This window comes from Eretmochelys imbricata, chromosome 3, assembly GCF_965152235.1.
Source record: "Eretmochelys imbricata isolate rEreImb1 chromosome 3, rEreImb1.hap1, whole genome shotgun sequence".
NCBI lineage: Eukaryota > Metazoa > Chordata > Testudines > Cheloniidae > Eretmochelys > Eretmochelys imbricata.
In genome coordinates this window covers 32,257,159-32,271,810 of record NC_135574.1, presented here as the reverse complement: position 1 = coordinate 32,271,810, position 14,652 = coordinate 32,257,159, and the positions used below count along the sequence as shown (strand labels likewise).

General features: G+C 39.7%; 1 protein-coding gene across 4 annotated transcripts in view; it reads right to left on the bottom strand.

The window, feature by feature from the left end:
• Positions 1 to 8,702: 8,702 nt before the first annotated feature.
• Positions 8,703 to 14,652, bottom strand: part of MBOAT2 (membrane bound glycerophospholipid O-acyltransferase 2) — a 218,701-nt gene continuing 212,751 nt past the window's right edge. For all 4 annotated transcript variants that reach the window (XM_077812555.1, XM_077812557.1, XM_077812558.1 and 1 more), the window contains 2 exons: positions 12,341 to 12,492; positions 8,703 to 10,446 (listed from right to left, as the gene is read on the bottom strand). In XM_077812555.1, coding sequence (XP_077668681.1) covers positions 10,221 to 10,446; positions 12,341 to 12,492 — 378 coding nt within the window. In that variant the 3' untranslated portion in view covers positions 8,703 to 10,220. The remainder of the gene's footprint in view (positions 10,447 to 12,340; positions 12,493 to 14,652) is intronic.

The following is a 14,652-nucleotide window of genomic DNA, read 5'->3' as shown; positions in this document are numbered from 1 at the left end:
AAATACTCTCCACTCCATTACCAAGTCATTAATGAAAATACTGAATAGTACTGGACCCAGGACTGGAAGACCTGACATGTGCCCCCAGTTTGACAGCAAATGATTGATAACTACTCTTCTAAGTAGTCTTTTGACCAGTTTTGCACATACCTTATAATAATTTCATTTAGACCATACTTCCCAAGTTTGTTTACAAGAATGTTATGTGACTGTGTTAAAACCCTACTAAAAAATCAAGATACTTTTCATGTCTACTGTTTCCCTCCTATCCACTAGTCCAGGAACCCCTGTAAAGGAAGGACATTAGATTGGTTTAGCATGACTGGTTTTTGACAAATCCATGCTGGCTATTCCTTATAATCCTATTACCCTCTAGGTGTTTACAAATTAAACAAATAGGTCTGTCAACAAATATATAAGCTAAGTCCTGTGTTCCTATGCCTGTAGTTGGACTTCATTATGTCTAAGTTGGAAACAGTATGCCTTTGGGGAGTATCAATGGTTCTGCTCATTTGTACAACAATATATATTGGCAAAGACCAACATTTGTCCAAATCTGCTTTAAATATTATTGTTAGCCAACAAGGACAAGGTAAGTCCTAATACCAGAGCAAAAACTGCTGAAGCTCTGATGCATTTGAGATGCATTTTAACAATCCTATTTCTTTGGGGTGGGTGAACCAAATAAATAGTTTGTTAAACAATATGAAAGTTGAGCCATTTGAGTGAGGCTATTTCAAAATATTAAGCTGAAGATATTTGGGTTGTTGCATATTCAGGAATGTATACACCTAGGTGGGTTGAGAGGGAGATTTCAAAGTTTTGTGAGAGTGTCATCCAACCAGTCACTGGCTGGATTTGGAGCAGCCTTACAAAATTCTGCTCACCCACTCATTGTTTGGGGTAATTACTATACACACACACAAATATATTTACATGTCTGTAAAATTATTTTTTAGAGCAGAAGTGGGTGAACTACGGCCTGTGGGCCACATCTGGCCTGTTGGACCATCCTGCCTGGCCCTTGAGCACCTGGCTGGGGAGGCTAGCCCCTGGCCCCTCCCCTGCTGTCCTCCCTCCCCCACAGCCTCAGCTCATCATGCTGCCAACGCTCTGGGTGGCAGGGCTGCGAGCTCCTACCAGGCAGTGCGCCGGTGTGGCTGCTCCGGCCAGGCAGCGCAGCTGCCAGTCCTGCTGCTCTGAGTGGCATGGTAAGGGGGCAGGGAGCCAGGGGGTTGGATAAGGGGCAGGAGGTTCTGGGGGACATTCAGAGAGCAGGGGGCAGTTGGATGAGGTGGAGGTTGGGGGGCGGTCAGGGAACAGGGGGATTGGATAGGTGTGGGAATCCAGGGGGTCGGGCAGGGGTGTGGATAGGGGTCAGGGCAGTCAGGGGACAGGGAGCAGGGGGGGTTGGATAGGTGGTGGGGTCCTGTGGGGGGCGGTCAGGGGACAAGGAGCTGGGGGGTGGATGGGTCTAGGGTTCTGAGGGGGGCAGTCAGGTGGTGGGAAGTGGGAGGGGGCAGATAGGGGGCGGGGCCAGTCTGTTTGGGGAGGGACAGACTTCTCTACGCAGCCCTCCATACAGTTTTGGAACCCCGATGTGGCCCTCAGGCCAAAAAGTTTGCCCACCCCTGGTTTAGAGAGAGAAGGTGGGTGAGGTAATATCTTTTATTGGACCAACTTCTGCTGGTGAGAGACAAGCTTTCAAGCTTACACAGAGCTCTTCCTCACGTCTGGGAAACTTACTTGGTGTCACAGCTAACTTACGGAACAAGTTATTTAGCACAAGTAGTTAACACACATTGTAAGATGCAGTGTTATAGCTGTGTTGATCCCAGGATATTAAATGACAAAGTGGGTGAAGTAATATCTTTTATTGGACTAATTTCTGTTCATGAGAAAGAGAAGCTTTTTTTCAAGTTTACACAGAGCTCTTCTTCAGGTAAGTTTCCCACATCTGAAGAATAGTTCTGTGTAAGCTCGAAAACTTCTCTCTCCCTACAGAAGTTGGTTCAATAAAATATATTACCTCACCCACCTTGTCTCTCACATACTGTAAGAGACCATTCTAGGTGAAGTGACCAGTTAACACCTCTGCAGTCATAGGGGAGGAGGCTAGTGTGTTACAGATTGTTGTAATGAGCCATAAATCCAGTGAGTTAATTCAAGAGCACAGTGATTGTCTTATTTCACCCACATGTGAAGGATATTTCACTTTACTATGGGTCCAACATATCTACAACAATACAATTTTTTGTGGGGTCATTTTCACTAATCCCCACACAGCAAATGACTGGTCAGTTGATTTTGTGCCTAGTAAATTTTCATAACAGCTTTGCAAAGTTGATTTAGGCTCAGTCATGTAGCTCAAGTATTTAGAAGTCATCCCTAACTCATTTGGGGTATTTCACTATTGTGAAATTTCCACAGACACCATAAAAACAAAATTTTTATATATAAATATTATATATACACACACAGCGTTCCTTTCTTCTCTGCCTGTTACTGTGATCCTGCTACCAGGATCTAGTCATGTACCATGTCCAGTCAGTGCTGCCTGAATCACTTTGCCATTACCTCCTATTGAAGGATACACAGACACTCGGTGAAAAAACTCAGTTCTTTCTCACTATTACTGTGAGGCTGGTGTTGATGCCATCCTAACTACACTGGCCATCATAGTTCACATTTTACCCCCTATTAGTTCCATTATAGTTTTTTTCCTTATCCCATATTCCTAAAATCGATAACCCTTAATATTCAGTTTGAATTAAATTATTTGGAGGCTCTTCATCCATCCCTACTATTCCTTAATTATTGTTTTTAACATTGTTAGATAGTCTAACTGTAGTGTTGAATAGTTCAGGTATCAGAGGTCTGATCCTCTGGTGAAGAAAACATTTCTTTTTTAGCAAAGGGTCTACTTAGCTTGTTAGATCTCATGGTTTGCTGCAATGCACTGAATAATTTTACTACTTAGCAGTTATTTAAGACACCAATAAAATTAGCAGAACAAATTCAAGGTTTCTTTAAACTACTGTTTAATCAGATTTTAAAGACACAAATTAGAAAACATTTATATGCAAGTTAAAAACATCTTTAAAACATAACAGCTTGCTACCTGTGCAGCAATGCTGAGACAAATTAGAAATGAGTAATTATTAAAATATCACATCACAGTGTAACTAACACAGTGGTATTTTAATTTACCATACACCAAGATCTAGGTTTATGGATCTGTTGAAAAATAACAATTTTTAAAAAATATATATTTTGGAATAATAAAAATGAAATTCACGGACAATGCATTATATTCTGAACCAGAAAAGGCAAGTTGAGGAATACTCGTAACTATCCACTTTTAGGCCTATTTTCTCAACTCTATGTTTAGGTATTTGGGTGCATAACTACGTCTGCACTGAGGTAAATAATATACCTTTGAATGTGTAACCAAGACAGGAGAGAACTAAATTTCATATTTTAGATTCTTAAATTGAATAATTTATTACAACATCTTATATTGTTTGAATAATGCTATGTTCACCCATCTTGACTTAAACTAGTTTCCATTCAATACATTTGGAATTTTCTTTTCTAACTGATCTAGAATACTCTTGAGGTCTGGAATTTAAAAATAACTACCTAGTCACTACTAAATCATATTACACCATTTGTCACTCTAAGACATGTCAGAAGACTCTTCATAGAAATAGTCAATATCACTGGACAAGAAAATGTGTATGAAATGAGAAACTTGTTAATTAAAAAAAATTAAGAGAACTGAAGCACATAAAAAGGCAAAAAAGAAACATGTAGGCAAATATCCTTTTCTTTAACCCATTGTGACAAAATGTTGCTGCACCATTGATATGCAATGCCATACTGTTTAGAGATTTCCAGTACTGGGCACTCTGTTTCATTAAGCTGTGATTGTAATTAGTTGGACATACAAACCCTTTTCAGGGTCTGGAGGAAAGAGAATTAAAATCATAACCCTGGATGAACCAACAGTGTCTGCTCACATTGTAAATTTTGGTAAGAACTCTACCATGAATCCAAGTTGGGTGATTCTTCCTGACTCATTCTAGTTCCCATGCCAGGTCAATATCTCAGTGAATGAAACCTTTCTCCAAAATCTCCTTTCCTTATTCACTTCCCTTCTCTGATGGAGCAATTGGAAAAGGTCCCTCTGAAAGCAGCCCTACGTTGTTTTCCATTCAAATAATTTGGCAATGGGAAGTCAAATTTTGTGTTCAAAGACTGGCTGCAGGCAATCTTTTAAGTGGAGATTGTTTTGAAACTTCAGCTGAGACCTTTACTTTGCATTTGGATTCTGGCTTAACAGTTATATTTTCACTTTAGGATACTGGTCAGGAGATCATTTTTGCCACAGCCCAGTCGAGTCCTTTCATACATTTTATTCAGACCTTAATGTGACTGACATTCTGAGGTTTAATTTATCTTTTCTTTGAAGTAACAGCATAAAAACAGAACTTAATTCAGTGGTGTATGATATATGATCCGAGGGGACAAACTAGTTTTGTGTAAATAGTTATACAGACACTTACATATGGTTATGCACACTACAGACCATAACAGTTTCTCAGTCCAGAGTGTTGCATTTTCACAATTTTATAAGGATATACATAATAAATTATGAAAACATGTCATTTTTTAATTTTTAAAATACTAAACCAGGCCTAATCCATTGAAGACTAATAGCCTGGAGAAAGATACAAGAGGATGAACTGGCCAACTTACTGGTACATTTATTTGCTTACTTTTGCACACTTCTGTAACCAAAATGCTTCCAAACGAATTTTTAAAATATTGTTAAAGGGAATACAAATAGGCTTGAAATGCAGGTTTTGGTAACCAAAGAAATATAAAAATCTAATCTGAAATCTATGAAATTAAAGTATTAAAAAGTAATTTTAGTTTACTTTATTAATCATCCCCTTCAGTTTCTCTGTTTGAAACACCACATCATTGGGGAAGGCCCCAGTTTAGCCATGTACTTAAGTGCCTACTTAAGTTCATCCTTATTCAGCACAGAACTTATGCACATTCTTCATCTCAAACAAACAGTTATTAAGTCCCATTGACTTCAGCTGGATTTAAGCACATATCTAAGTGCTGTGCTGAATAAGGATGGGGTTAAGGACATATCTGAGGCTAAACATGTACTTAAATGCTGTATTCAACTGGAATATTAATGCATGAGAACTATGGATGTAAAATATTTTCCATTAAATCTGAAAACTTCACATTTCATTGTGATTTTGTAAAATTGGTTAATTTTCAATAAAAAAGGCAACATTGCAATTTTTCATTTGAAAACACATCTATTTTTAGGAAAAACGTTGAAGTTTTCAAAGCTGATTTCACATAACCCCAATGAGAATTAGAAACATTAAACAGACCAGGGTAGTTACAAAGCAAAGTTTAACGAACATTGTAATTGTTGATGAGGAAATTACATTATACTTTTAAACTTCTTTATGTTTTAATCTAAGGCCAGGTTTTTAAAGTTAGATGTAGGCCCATATTCAGATACTTGCATGCACACATGGAGAAGAGGTAGCCATATGTGTATGCTGATATACATTTTGCACACATGGGGTAAAATTTTGGTCCCAATAAAGTCAATGGGAGTTTTGCCATTGACTTCAAAGAGGCCAGGATTTCACCCATGATATCTTAGTACCTAGGTTTGTCTTTACTTAACAGTTGTACCACTATAACTATATCAGTATTATTAATATGGTATAATTCTCTCCCCAGTGTGGATGCACTTCAATTGATATAAAGGATTTTATACTGGTATGGCTTATTCGCCTAAGGGCAGAGGAATAAACTACTGTGTTATAAGCACTTTTATATAAACTAGCAGTATAATGGAGTCCACACTAGGTGTTACCATATATGTATTTTGGTAAAATAGCCACACTCTTAACCAAAATGCTTATACAAAATCTGTGTGTACACCAGGGCACATACAGTTATTTATATGCACCTCTCTTTGAACATCTTCTCTCTTAAGATGTTATTTGAAACAGACAAGACTATTTTTTAAAGAAAATATCTTTTCACATGTCCCTTTAAAAAAACGTTACCTGTGCAGAAATCTCGTATGATAAGTGTCCGTTGAAGGAATGTCTATGGCTGAATAAAACAGGATTTATATACATTTTTAAAACTAACAGATCTTTCACTCTAGTGACAGTAGTAGGCACCACTCAAAGTATTCTTCTTTATATTTCTTTTCTTCAATGAATGCATAAGTGTAAAATATTAAAAATAATTAGTGAACAGTTACTATGAGGGATACTACATTTAAAAATGAGCATTAGCTCTTCATTAAGTGCCCAGAAGAACTGTCCTCAATATGCAACTGTCTACAAAGCACCATAACATTACAAACAAGGATGAGTTATATTTAGCCCTCATAAAAATGTTTAATTGGAATCCAATATAATCCTTCATCTAATGTGTATATGAGGTGGTAAATAAAATGAGACTGAATATTTAAAAGCAGGTGACTTTTGTATCTGATAAACTTCAAATTTCTTCTTAAATTAAAATATCACTAAAATAGTCATCTAAAATGATTACATAAGCCTTTAAAGTGAAATACTGTACTTAAATATTTCTTATCTGAATAATCTTTAAATAATTAAATTTACTGAAGGCTGCTCTTTAATTTAATTCACAAACAGAATTTGGTGCAGTATTTTTAATTTGTTATAGCAAAGTAAATAAGAAAAAGCAGAGAAAGCAACAGTATAAACCATGAAGGCTGAAGGCTGCCCTGAGATAAATATACACAACTCCCATTGCAATCAATAGGAGGTATTCTCATCTAAGAGCAGAATTTGGCCCTATGTATTTTCATGTTCACAAATGAGCATATTACAAAGAGATAAAATTCTAAGGGTACTAATTCTACCCAAGACTAATGAGATTCATTATCTTTTGTTTCTTATGCAGCAGTGGTAACATTTGTGGAATTTCAAAATTCCAAATTGGAATCAAGAGTGATAAATATGACATTAAATGCAGAAGCAGACAGCTATATCCAATTCAAAGCTAGGAATCTTGCAGATAGTGCTCAACTGGTGCATGTACATAGTTGCTTAACTATCTATATTCCCTCATATCCAAGTATGAAATGATACTGTATCTACGCCAATTCCCCAGGAAGGTAAGGGCCAGCACAAATTGTATTTGCATCAGAAGCCTGCTTAATTCTTAGTGCTTTCTTCTACAGGATATTCACTCTTGTTACTGCAAATGCACAACTAATGGCAAATGTATTTTTAAATGTGATGATGTCTACTGGCGTGCATACCAAAAGAAAATACCAGATTACTAAGGGAGAAGGAGACATTTTGGTTTGAGGCTACCAAATAAAGACTGTATTGCATTGGCATCCTGGCAAATCTGTTTGCATATGTAGTGCTTATACATGTAGATATGTATATGAAGTGCCAGATTAGACTCTATGCCATTTGGGAGAGGGACCAGGTTCTGAAGGAGAGGACCCAGCTCAATAACAACAGAAAGGGACAAACCAAAAGAAGCTGAGAAGTGTGTACAATGTTGACTAGTCTCCTGTTTAGTTTGATATCCTTTCAGAAAGAAAAAATGCAAGCGATGTTACAGATTTATGGGTAAGATCCATTTTGTGTGGAATAAGATAGATCAACCTGCCCTTAGCCATATACAATGTGAAAAGATAGATGTGTTTGGGAAAAACAAGGTATGATAACCATAGCCCAGTGGATGGAGTGGTCTGTTTGCATAACTATGGCAGGAGTTTACAAATCTGTTCATTTTCTTTTAAGGGTGATCATTTTCAATTACACGGACTGCCCGTATCCAAGCCATTTTTGAAGTGCAGAGTTAACTGCTCTCTCAGGGTATGTCTATACTGCAATACGACCCCTGGGTTAGCTCTGGCTGGCTCAGATCAGCTCACTCGGGCTTGCAGGTCTCAGGCTGCAGGACTATAAAATTGCAGTGCACATGTTCAGGCTTTGGCATCCTCACCCGTGAAGGGGTCTCAGAGCCCAGACTCCAGCCTGACTCCGAATGTCTACACTGCAATTTTATAGCCCACAGCCTGAGCCCCCTGAGTTGGAGTCACCTGACCCATGCCAGCCACGGGTCTTATATTGCAGTGTTGATATACCCTGAGACGCTGCAAGGGGGGAGGGTCTCAGAGCCTGCACTCCAGTCCAAACTCGAACACCCACACTGCTATTTTTAGCCCTGTAGCCTGAGCCCCAGGAGTCTGAGTCAGCTGATCTGGGCTCAGACTCGGTGCCATGGGGTTTTTAACGTAGTATAGACATATCCAGGGTATACTCAGTTCTGCCTAGCTGTGTGGATTGATAGATTTGTGCTAACATCCACATATAAGAGAAGCTTGTCTTCATCTTCCTTGGCATTTTGGGAAGAGTGCCAAAACCCAGATGCTGAACTTTCCAAGGAAGAAAAACATAATTCTGACCCAGCTCAAGAGTAGGTTCTGTGGAAACTGAGCTGAAGAAGCCTTCTGACATTTAGATGACGAGAAGACTATATTTTTTCTTGTTAGTGTCCCTAAAAGCTGAAAACTGCCTTTTTTGTACTCATTCACAATATTCAGTCAACTAATGTTGGAAGATGCACAACCAAGAAGTTTTTAGGATCCAAAATATAAATCAAGAAATTTATTACTCACCTCATTTGCCTGTTGTTTGATAATAAGTTTCATTACTGTTGCTCTGGCATTTTTTGTACAAGTTTCAAAGTTAAAACAACATGTGGATAAACAGAGTTTGCATTTACTAAAAATCATATGAAAATAATACAGAATATAAGCAAATAAAAACATAGCCCTTTAAACACATTTTTTCTCTAGCAGAGGCCATTACCACAATAAATGGTCTGTTACAGATATTATCACATTACTTCCTTGATATAATTTCAAAATGAAATATCAGTCTCACATTCCCAAACATTGCTTTCTCCCATAATCTTACCTAAAAGTGTAGTGTGAATTCTGCATCTGAAATCTTAATTAAAAAAAAAAAAAAAAAGCTTTTCTTAAAGCCCACAGGCATTTTGGGGTGAAGGGCCATGGATTATCAAGATAAAGCATACAGTGCCTGGCTGGCATATGATTTCATCTTTTGTTTTCTATTAACTTGAGTTACAACCTCAAGGTAATCTTGTTATATTTATTTGATATGGTAAGCACCTTCAACTAACCGTTTTATGTCTGAGAAACTTCAGAAGGGCTTCTTAAAGATTAAAAAGTCACTATTTGTAAAATGTTTAAGTGCTAGAATAAGGAACTCCGGTAGCTGAGGGTAAGAAGCACTTTCACTGAAAGCCTGGTGGCTTGCACAGTGTCTTCATCTGTATTCTACTATGGCTGCCATTTTGTCTCTAGCTTCGAAGTCCACTTAGTGTTTTTAAAAACAACAAAATAAAATAAACCTAGAACAGAGCTATTAGCCCTGGCAAAAAAGGTGAATCTTTAGTTTTAAAAAAATCCTTTCAGAAGGGCTCTTTGTAATTAGACTCTCTTTATCAAACTAAGCTATAATTTGGCATTGGTAACGTTTACAGTTCCGCAACATACTGTAATAGTTTGAGATCTAAGAAAACCCTCCAAATACTGAGATGTTTATTGCAATACCTTTTAAAAGATTCACAACCTTTCAACAGTTTCCCATTTCATAGTCCTGTCTTTTTTTAAAACAGCACCCAACATTATACAGTTTCCACATAATATTAAACATGAAATTACCACTTAGAAACAATATTTCAGTAGATAGAGGGTTTAAGGCAAGTCATTCATTTGGAAAAATTAATTTCCATGTGTTAATTTAGACTGACACAGCTGTTTTCCACCTCATCAGTGCCTTGGGATACACAACGTACATTCAGCAAAGGGGCACACATCTGACCCTATGGACATACGTTGTAAGTCCTGAGTGCCCATTGAAATAATGGTAATATTTTCATATAAGGCATGACCCACAGGGACATGGCATAGGAGGGGTTAATTTGCTTTGTTTCCAGTCTTACTATTGTTTATGATATTCCCTAGGCAACAGCATTCTTTTCTTACTAAACACCTTTGCAAACAAATACAAACCCCTTTAAAAGGTGCTAAAAATGGGTTTTGAAAACATACAAAATATATTCATCATAGTATTTCCCAATCATTGCTTTAGTGCTGGATATCTGCAGGTTATTTCTCGTTTCTGATCGAAACTATTATTTGTTGTGGAATAACTGTTCTGTCCCAAAACATTTTCTTCTTCTTCTAGTTTTTTGGGCCATGAGGACTTGATGCTTTCCTGTTCTATACCTCCTTTTTGAGTTCTTTTCAATGGCAATATCAACAACACTAAGATGCAGGCAATGTGAAGACAGAAATACCAGGAGCTAAACAAAGAAGAAGAAGAAAAAAAATCATTAATCAGAACTTTGGCCACTATTATAGCTACTTTAAATACCTGACTGCCCTTACATAGGCAGTTTGCCGTATATATGATCTTTAGCAGCAAGGCATCAACATTTCCACTAGCATTCTTTCAAATATCTTTTATTGTACTGGAGAGTAGAGTGGGAATCAACAAGACGTGAACTCTCTCCCAGTATATTTACTGCTAGAATGTAAAATAGACAATTCTGGACTATAAACAGCTCCAAGGTAAAATGCTACATTTACCATAGCAAAATTTAATTTTTTGGTGACCCCCCACTCTGCTATAAGCTGTAATGGACATAACCCAGCTTTGTAGTCACACATGCCATTGGGTATTTTGGAAGTATGATGTATTTTGATGTATTCCATATTCTGGCCTGTCTCCCAAGATCTGTGAGAGTAACAACAAAGAAAGTAACAGAATGTCACTAGCCATCACCTTCAGCCCCCAACTAAAACCTCTGCAGCGCATCATCATCAAGGATCTACAACCTATCCTGAAGGACGATCCCTCACTCTCGCAGATCTTGGGAGACAGGCTAGTCCTCGCTTACAGACAGCCCCCCAACCTGAAGCAAATACTTACCAGCAACCACACACCACACAACAAAAACACTAACCCAGGAACCTATCCTTGCAACAAAGCCCGATGCCAGCTCTGTCCACATATCTACTCAAGGGACACCATCATAGGACCTAATCACATCAGCCACATCATCAGGGGCTTGTTCACTTGCACATCTACCAATGTGATATATGCCATCATGTGCCAGCAATGCCCCTCTGCCATGTACATTGGCCAGACCAGACAGTCTCTACGCAAAAGAATAAATGGACACAAATCAGACGTCAAGAATTATAACATTCAAAAACCAGTCGGAGAATACTTCAATCTCCCTGGACATTCGATTACAGACCTAACAGTCACAATCCTTCAACAAAAAAACAGCAAAAACAGACTCCAACGAGAAACTGCAGAACTGGAATTAATTTGCAAACTGGACACCATTAAATTAGGCTTGAATAAAGACTGGGAGTGGATGAGTCATTACACAAACTAAAAACTATTTCCTCATGCTAATTTTGCCCCTACTGTTACTCACACCTTCTTGTCAACTGTTTGAAATGGGCCATCCTGATTATCACTACGAAAGTTTTTTTTCTCCTGCTGATAATAGCCCATCTTAATTGATGAGTCTCGTTAGGGTTGGTATGGCAACACCCATTTTTTCATATTTTCTGTATATGTATATCTTCCTACTGTATTTTCCACTGCATGCATCTGATGAAGTGGGTTTTAGCCCATGAAAGCTTATGCTCAAATAAATTTGTTAGTCTCGAAGGTGCCACAAGTACTCCTCGTTCTTTTCACACACTGTATAGCATGTTAAACACCTGTGTCACTTTAAAACTGCAAACAAATAATGCAAAGAAAAAGAATGGTTTTCCTGCTACATTTAAGAGCCTTCTGTGAAGCACTTTCTCTCTTTTGAGAAATATATGCCTATTTACCCTTTTATTGCTGGTTATTCATGAAAGTTACTTTAGGCAGTGGTCACTTATTGCTGTTGCTCTGTGCCCCTTGACCCATTTTCTAATCTCAGATGTATGCTCTGAATGGCTCCTATTCCAGGAAATTCAATACTGCACTTGTGCTCTGTGTGCTTAAGAAACTAGGAAAATTGTTACTTATTTTGTTTGTCCAAACTGGATGACAAGTCACTTAGCTGGCAAGGTAGTGATCCAAATACTAAATTTTTATCACCACTCAAAGGAGATCTCCTGCCAAAAGAATAATTTAACTTGCCTCTGAGTTCAGTGATTTTTAAAAAACCCATGAAGTGTACTTACCTGTAAAACATGAAAGAGGGTTTTACAGAGAGCAGCACAAATGGCACAACTGTGTAACTTATTGCTACTTGAGTTGCTATCCATGTGATGACATCGTAACATAATTTAACAGGAGGAGATTCAACAAAGTAGTGTCTAATGTTGTTTCTCATCTAAAAAAAACAGATAACAGTAAACAGTATTAGTAATTAAAACATTGTTATTGAGAGCTAGTTTTATTGTATTTTATTTGTTCCATTGCCATGAAAGCCCTCCGGCACTAAAGACTTGATCTTATCTCCAGTCTCTTTCCTCTTCTCACTTTGTCCTCAAGTATACCTGATGGCGAAAAGGTTTCACATACTTTATGCTGAGACAAGGAACCTGTTGGAAAGAAGATTCCAATGCCACTCTATATGTAAGTCAAAGGATTCATCCAAGAACACTGCAGCTGGTACATGTGCATCCAAACCATACCCAGCATCCACTGGCCTAGGGTACAGATAGCTTGCACACCCTGGCCTTCAGTTTACCATGCATTATCTGGCCTAAGAATTTAGTATTTTCCAATATATCCAATCTAAATTGAGACTTCTTGTCTGATTGAAACAGCCTTGTTTTACAGTAAGTGACATCTAATTTTCTGTAAATATACATTTGTGAATAATATGAAAATAGAATACTTCAACAAAAGTCTCCTTACGGTAAGCCATTCCCATACACTCACTCATTGACAGGATTACAGTCCAAAGCATTAAAAAGCATCCTGTTTGATCTAAATGTAAGAAATTTTAATTGTGTGTTTCAGAAGTCTCAATAATGTAGTAGTTAATATAACAAAATGCGTACATAACACATTCACACACAGCTCCTGTATGTTTCTTTGAGAACCTTGTGTAACCCAGGGATCTCTTGGTGCTAGGGTTGCCACTTTCTATTTGCCTTCTCCGAGGCCCCGCACCCTGCTTACTCCATTTACCACCCCCCCACCATTGCTCACTCTCCCCACCCTGACTCACTCGCTCATTTTCACTGGGCTGGGGCAGGGGGCTGAGATGTGGGAGGAGGTGAGGGCTCTGGCTAGGGGTGTGGGCTCCAGGGTGGGGCCAGAAATGAGGAGTCCATGGTGTGAGAGGGTGCTCTGGATTAGAGCCGAGGGGTTCAGAGTATGGGAGGGGCTCTGGGCTGGGGGTGCGGGTTCCAGGGTGGGGCCAGAAATGAGGGGTTCAGGGTGCAGGAGGGGGCTCCTGGCTGGGTCAGGAGGTTGGGGTGCGGGGTGGGGGGTGAGGGTTCTGGCTGGGTATGCAGGCTCCTGTGTGGGGCCAGGGATGAAGAATTTGAGGTGCAGGAGGGGGTTCCGGGCTGGGGCAGGGGGTTGGGGTACAGGGGTGTGTGAGGGCTCCAACTTGGGGTGCAGGCTCTGGGGTGGGGCTGGGCATGAGGGCTTTGGGGTGTAGGAGTGTGCTCTGGGCTGGGACCGAGGGGTTCAGAGGGCGGGAGGGGGATCAGGGCTGGGGAACGGAAGGGGGTCATGGGTGCAGGCTCTCGCTGGCGCTTACCTCAGGCAACTCCCGGAAGCAGCGGCATGCCCCCCCTCCGACTTCTACGTGATGGTGCAGCCACGCAGCTCTGCATGCTGCCCCATCCACAGGTGTCACCCCCACAGCTCCCATTGGCCGTAGTTCCTGGCCAATGGGAGTTGCAGAGCTGGAGCTCATGCCCCCTGGCTGTCCCTATAAGTAGGAGTCAGAAGGGGGACATGCCATTGCTTCCAAGAGCCATGCAGAGCCATGGCGGGCAGGGAGCCTGCCTTAGCCCCACTGCTCTGTCGACTGGACTTGTAACAGCCCAGTCAGTGGTGCTGACCAGAGCAGCCAGGGTCCCTTTTCGACCAGGCGTTCCGGTGGAAAACCAGATACCTGGCAACCGTATTTGGTGCCAACTGAAAGAGTTCACAGGGGTGCATAAGGGTTACGGGGTTTTGTGAGCAAAGGTATATTTAGGCTTGAGAGAAACCTGCTGTGAATTTTAAGTGTCTGTTCTGATCACGTTTAACAGCATAAGTGTAAGTAGAACTGTGCATGTGTAAAATTATAGAGTAATTATGTGTTTAGTGTTGTGCATGTACAACAAATTTCAGAGAAATCATATTTGTGAGTGTGGCAGGGTGGACTAGGTCTGGAGGCGCCCTGTTGGAGACCTCGTGGCCCTGTATCACCCTGTCCCAGAACAAAGCAGCGAGAAGTCCTCCAAGCAGTCTAGAGTGGCTGCAGAAGAGAGGCCAATCGGAGGGGCTGCTGGAGCAACCAATAAGGGGCCAGAAAAGTCAGATA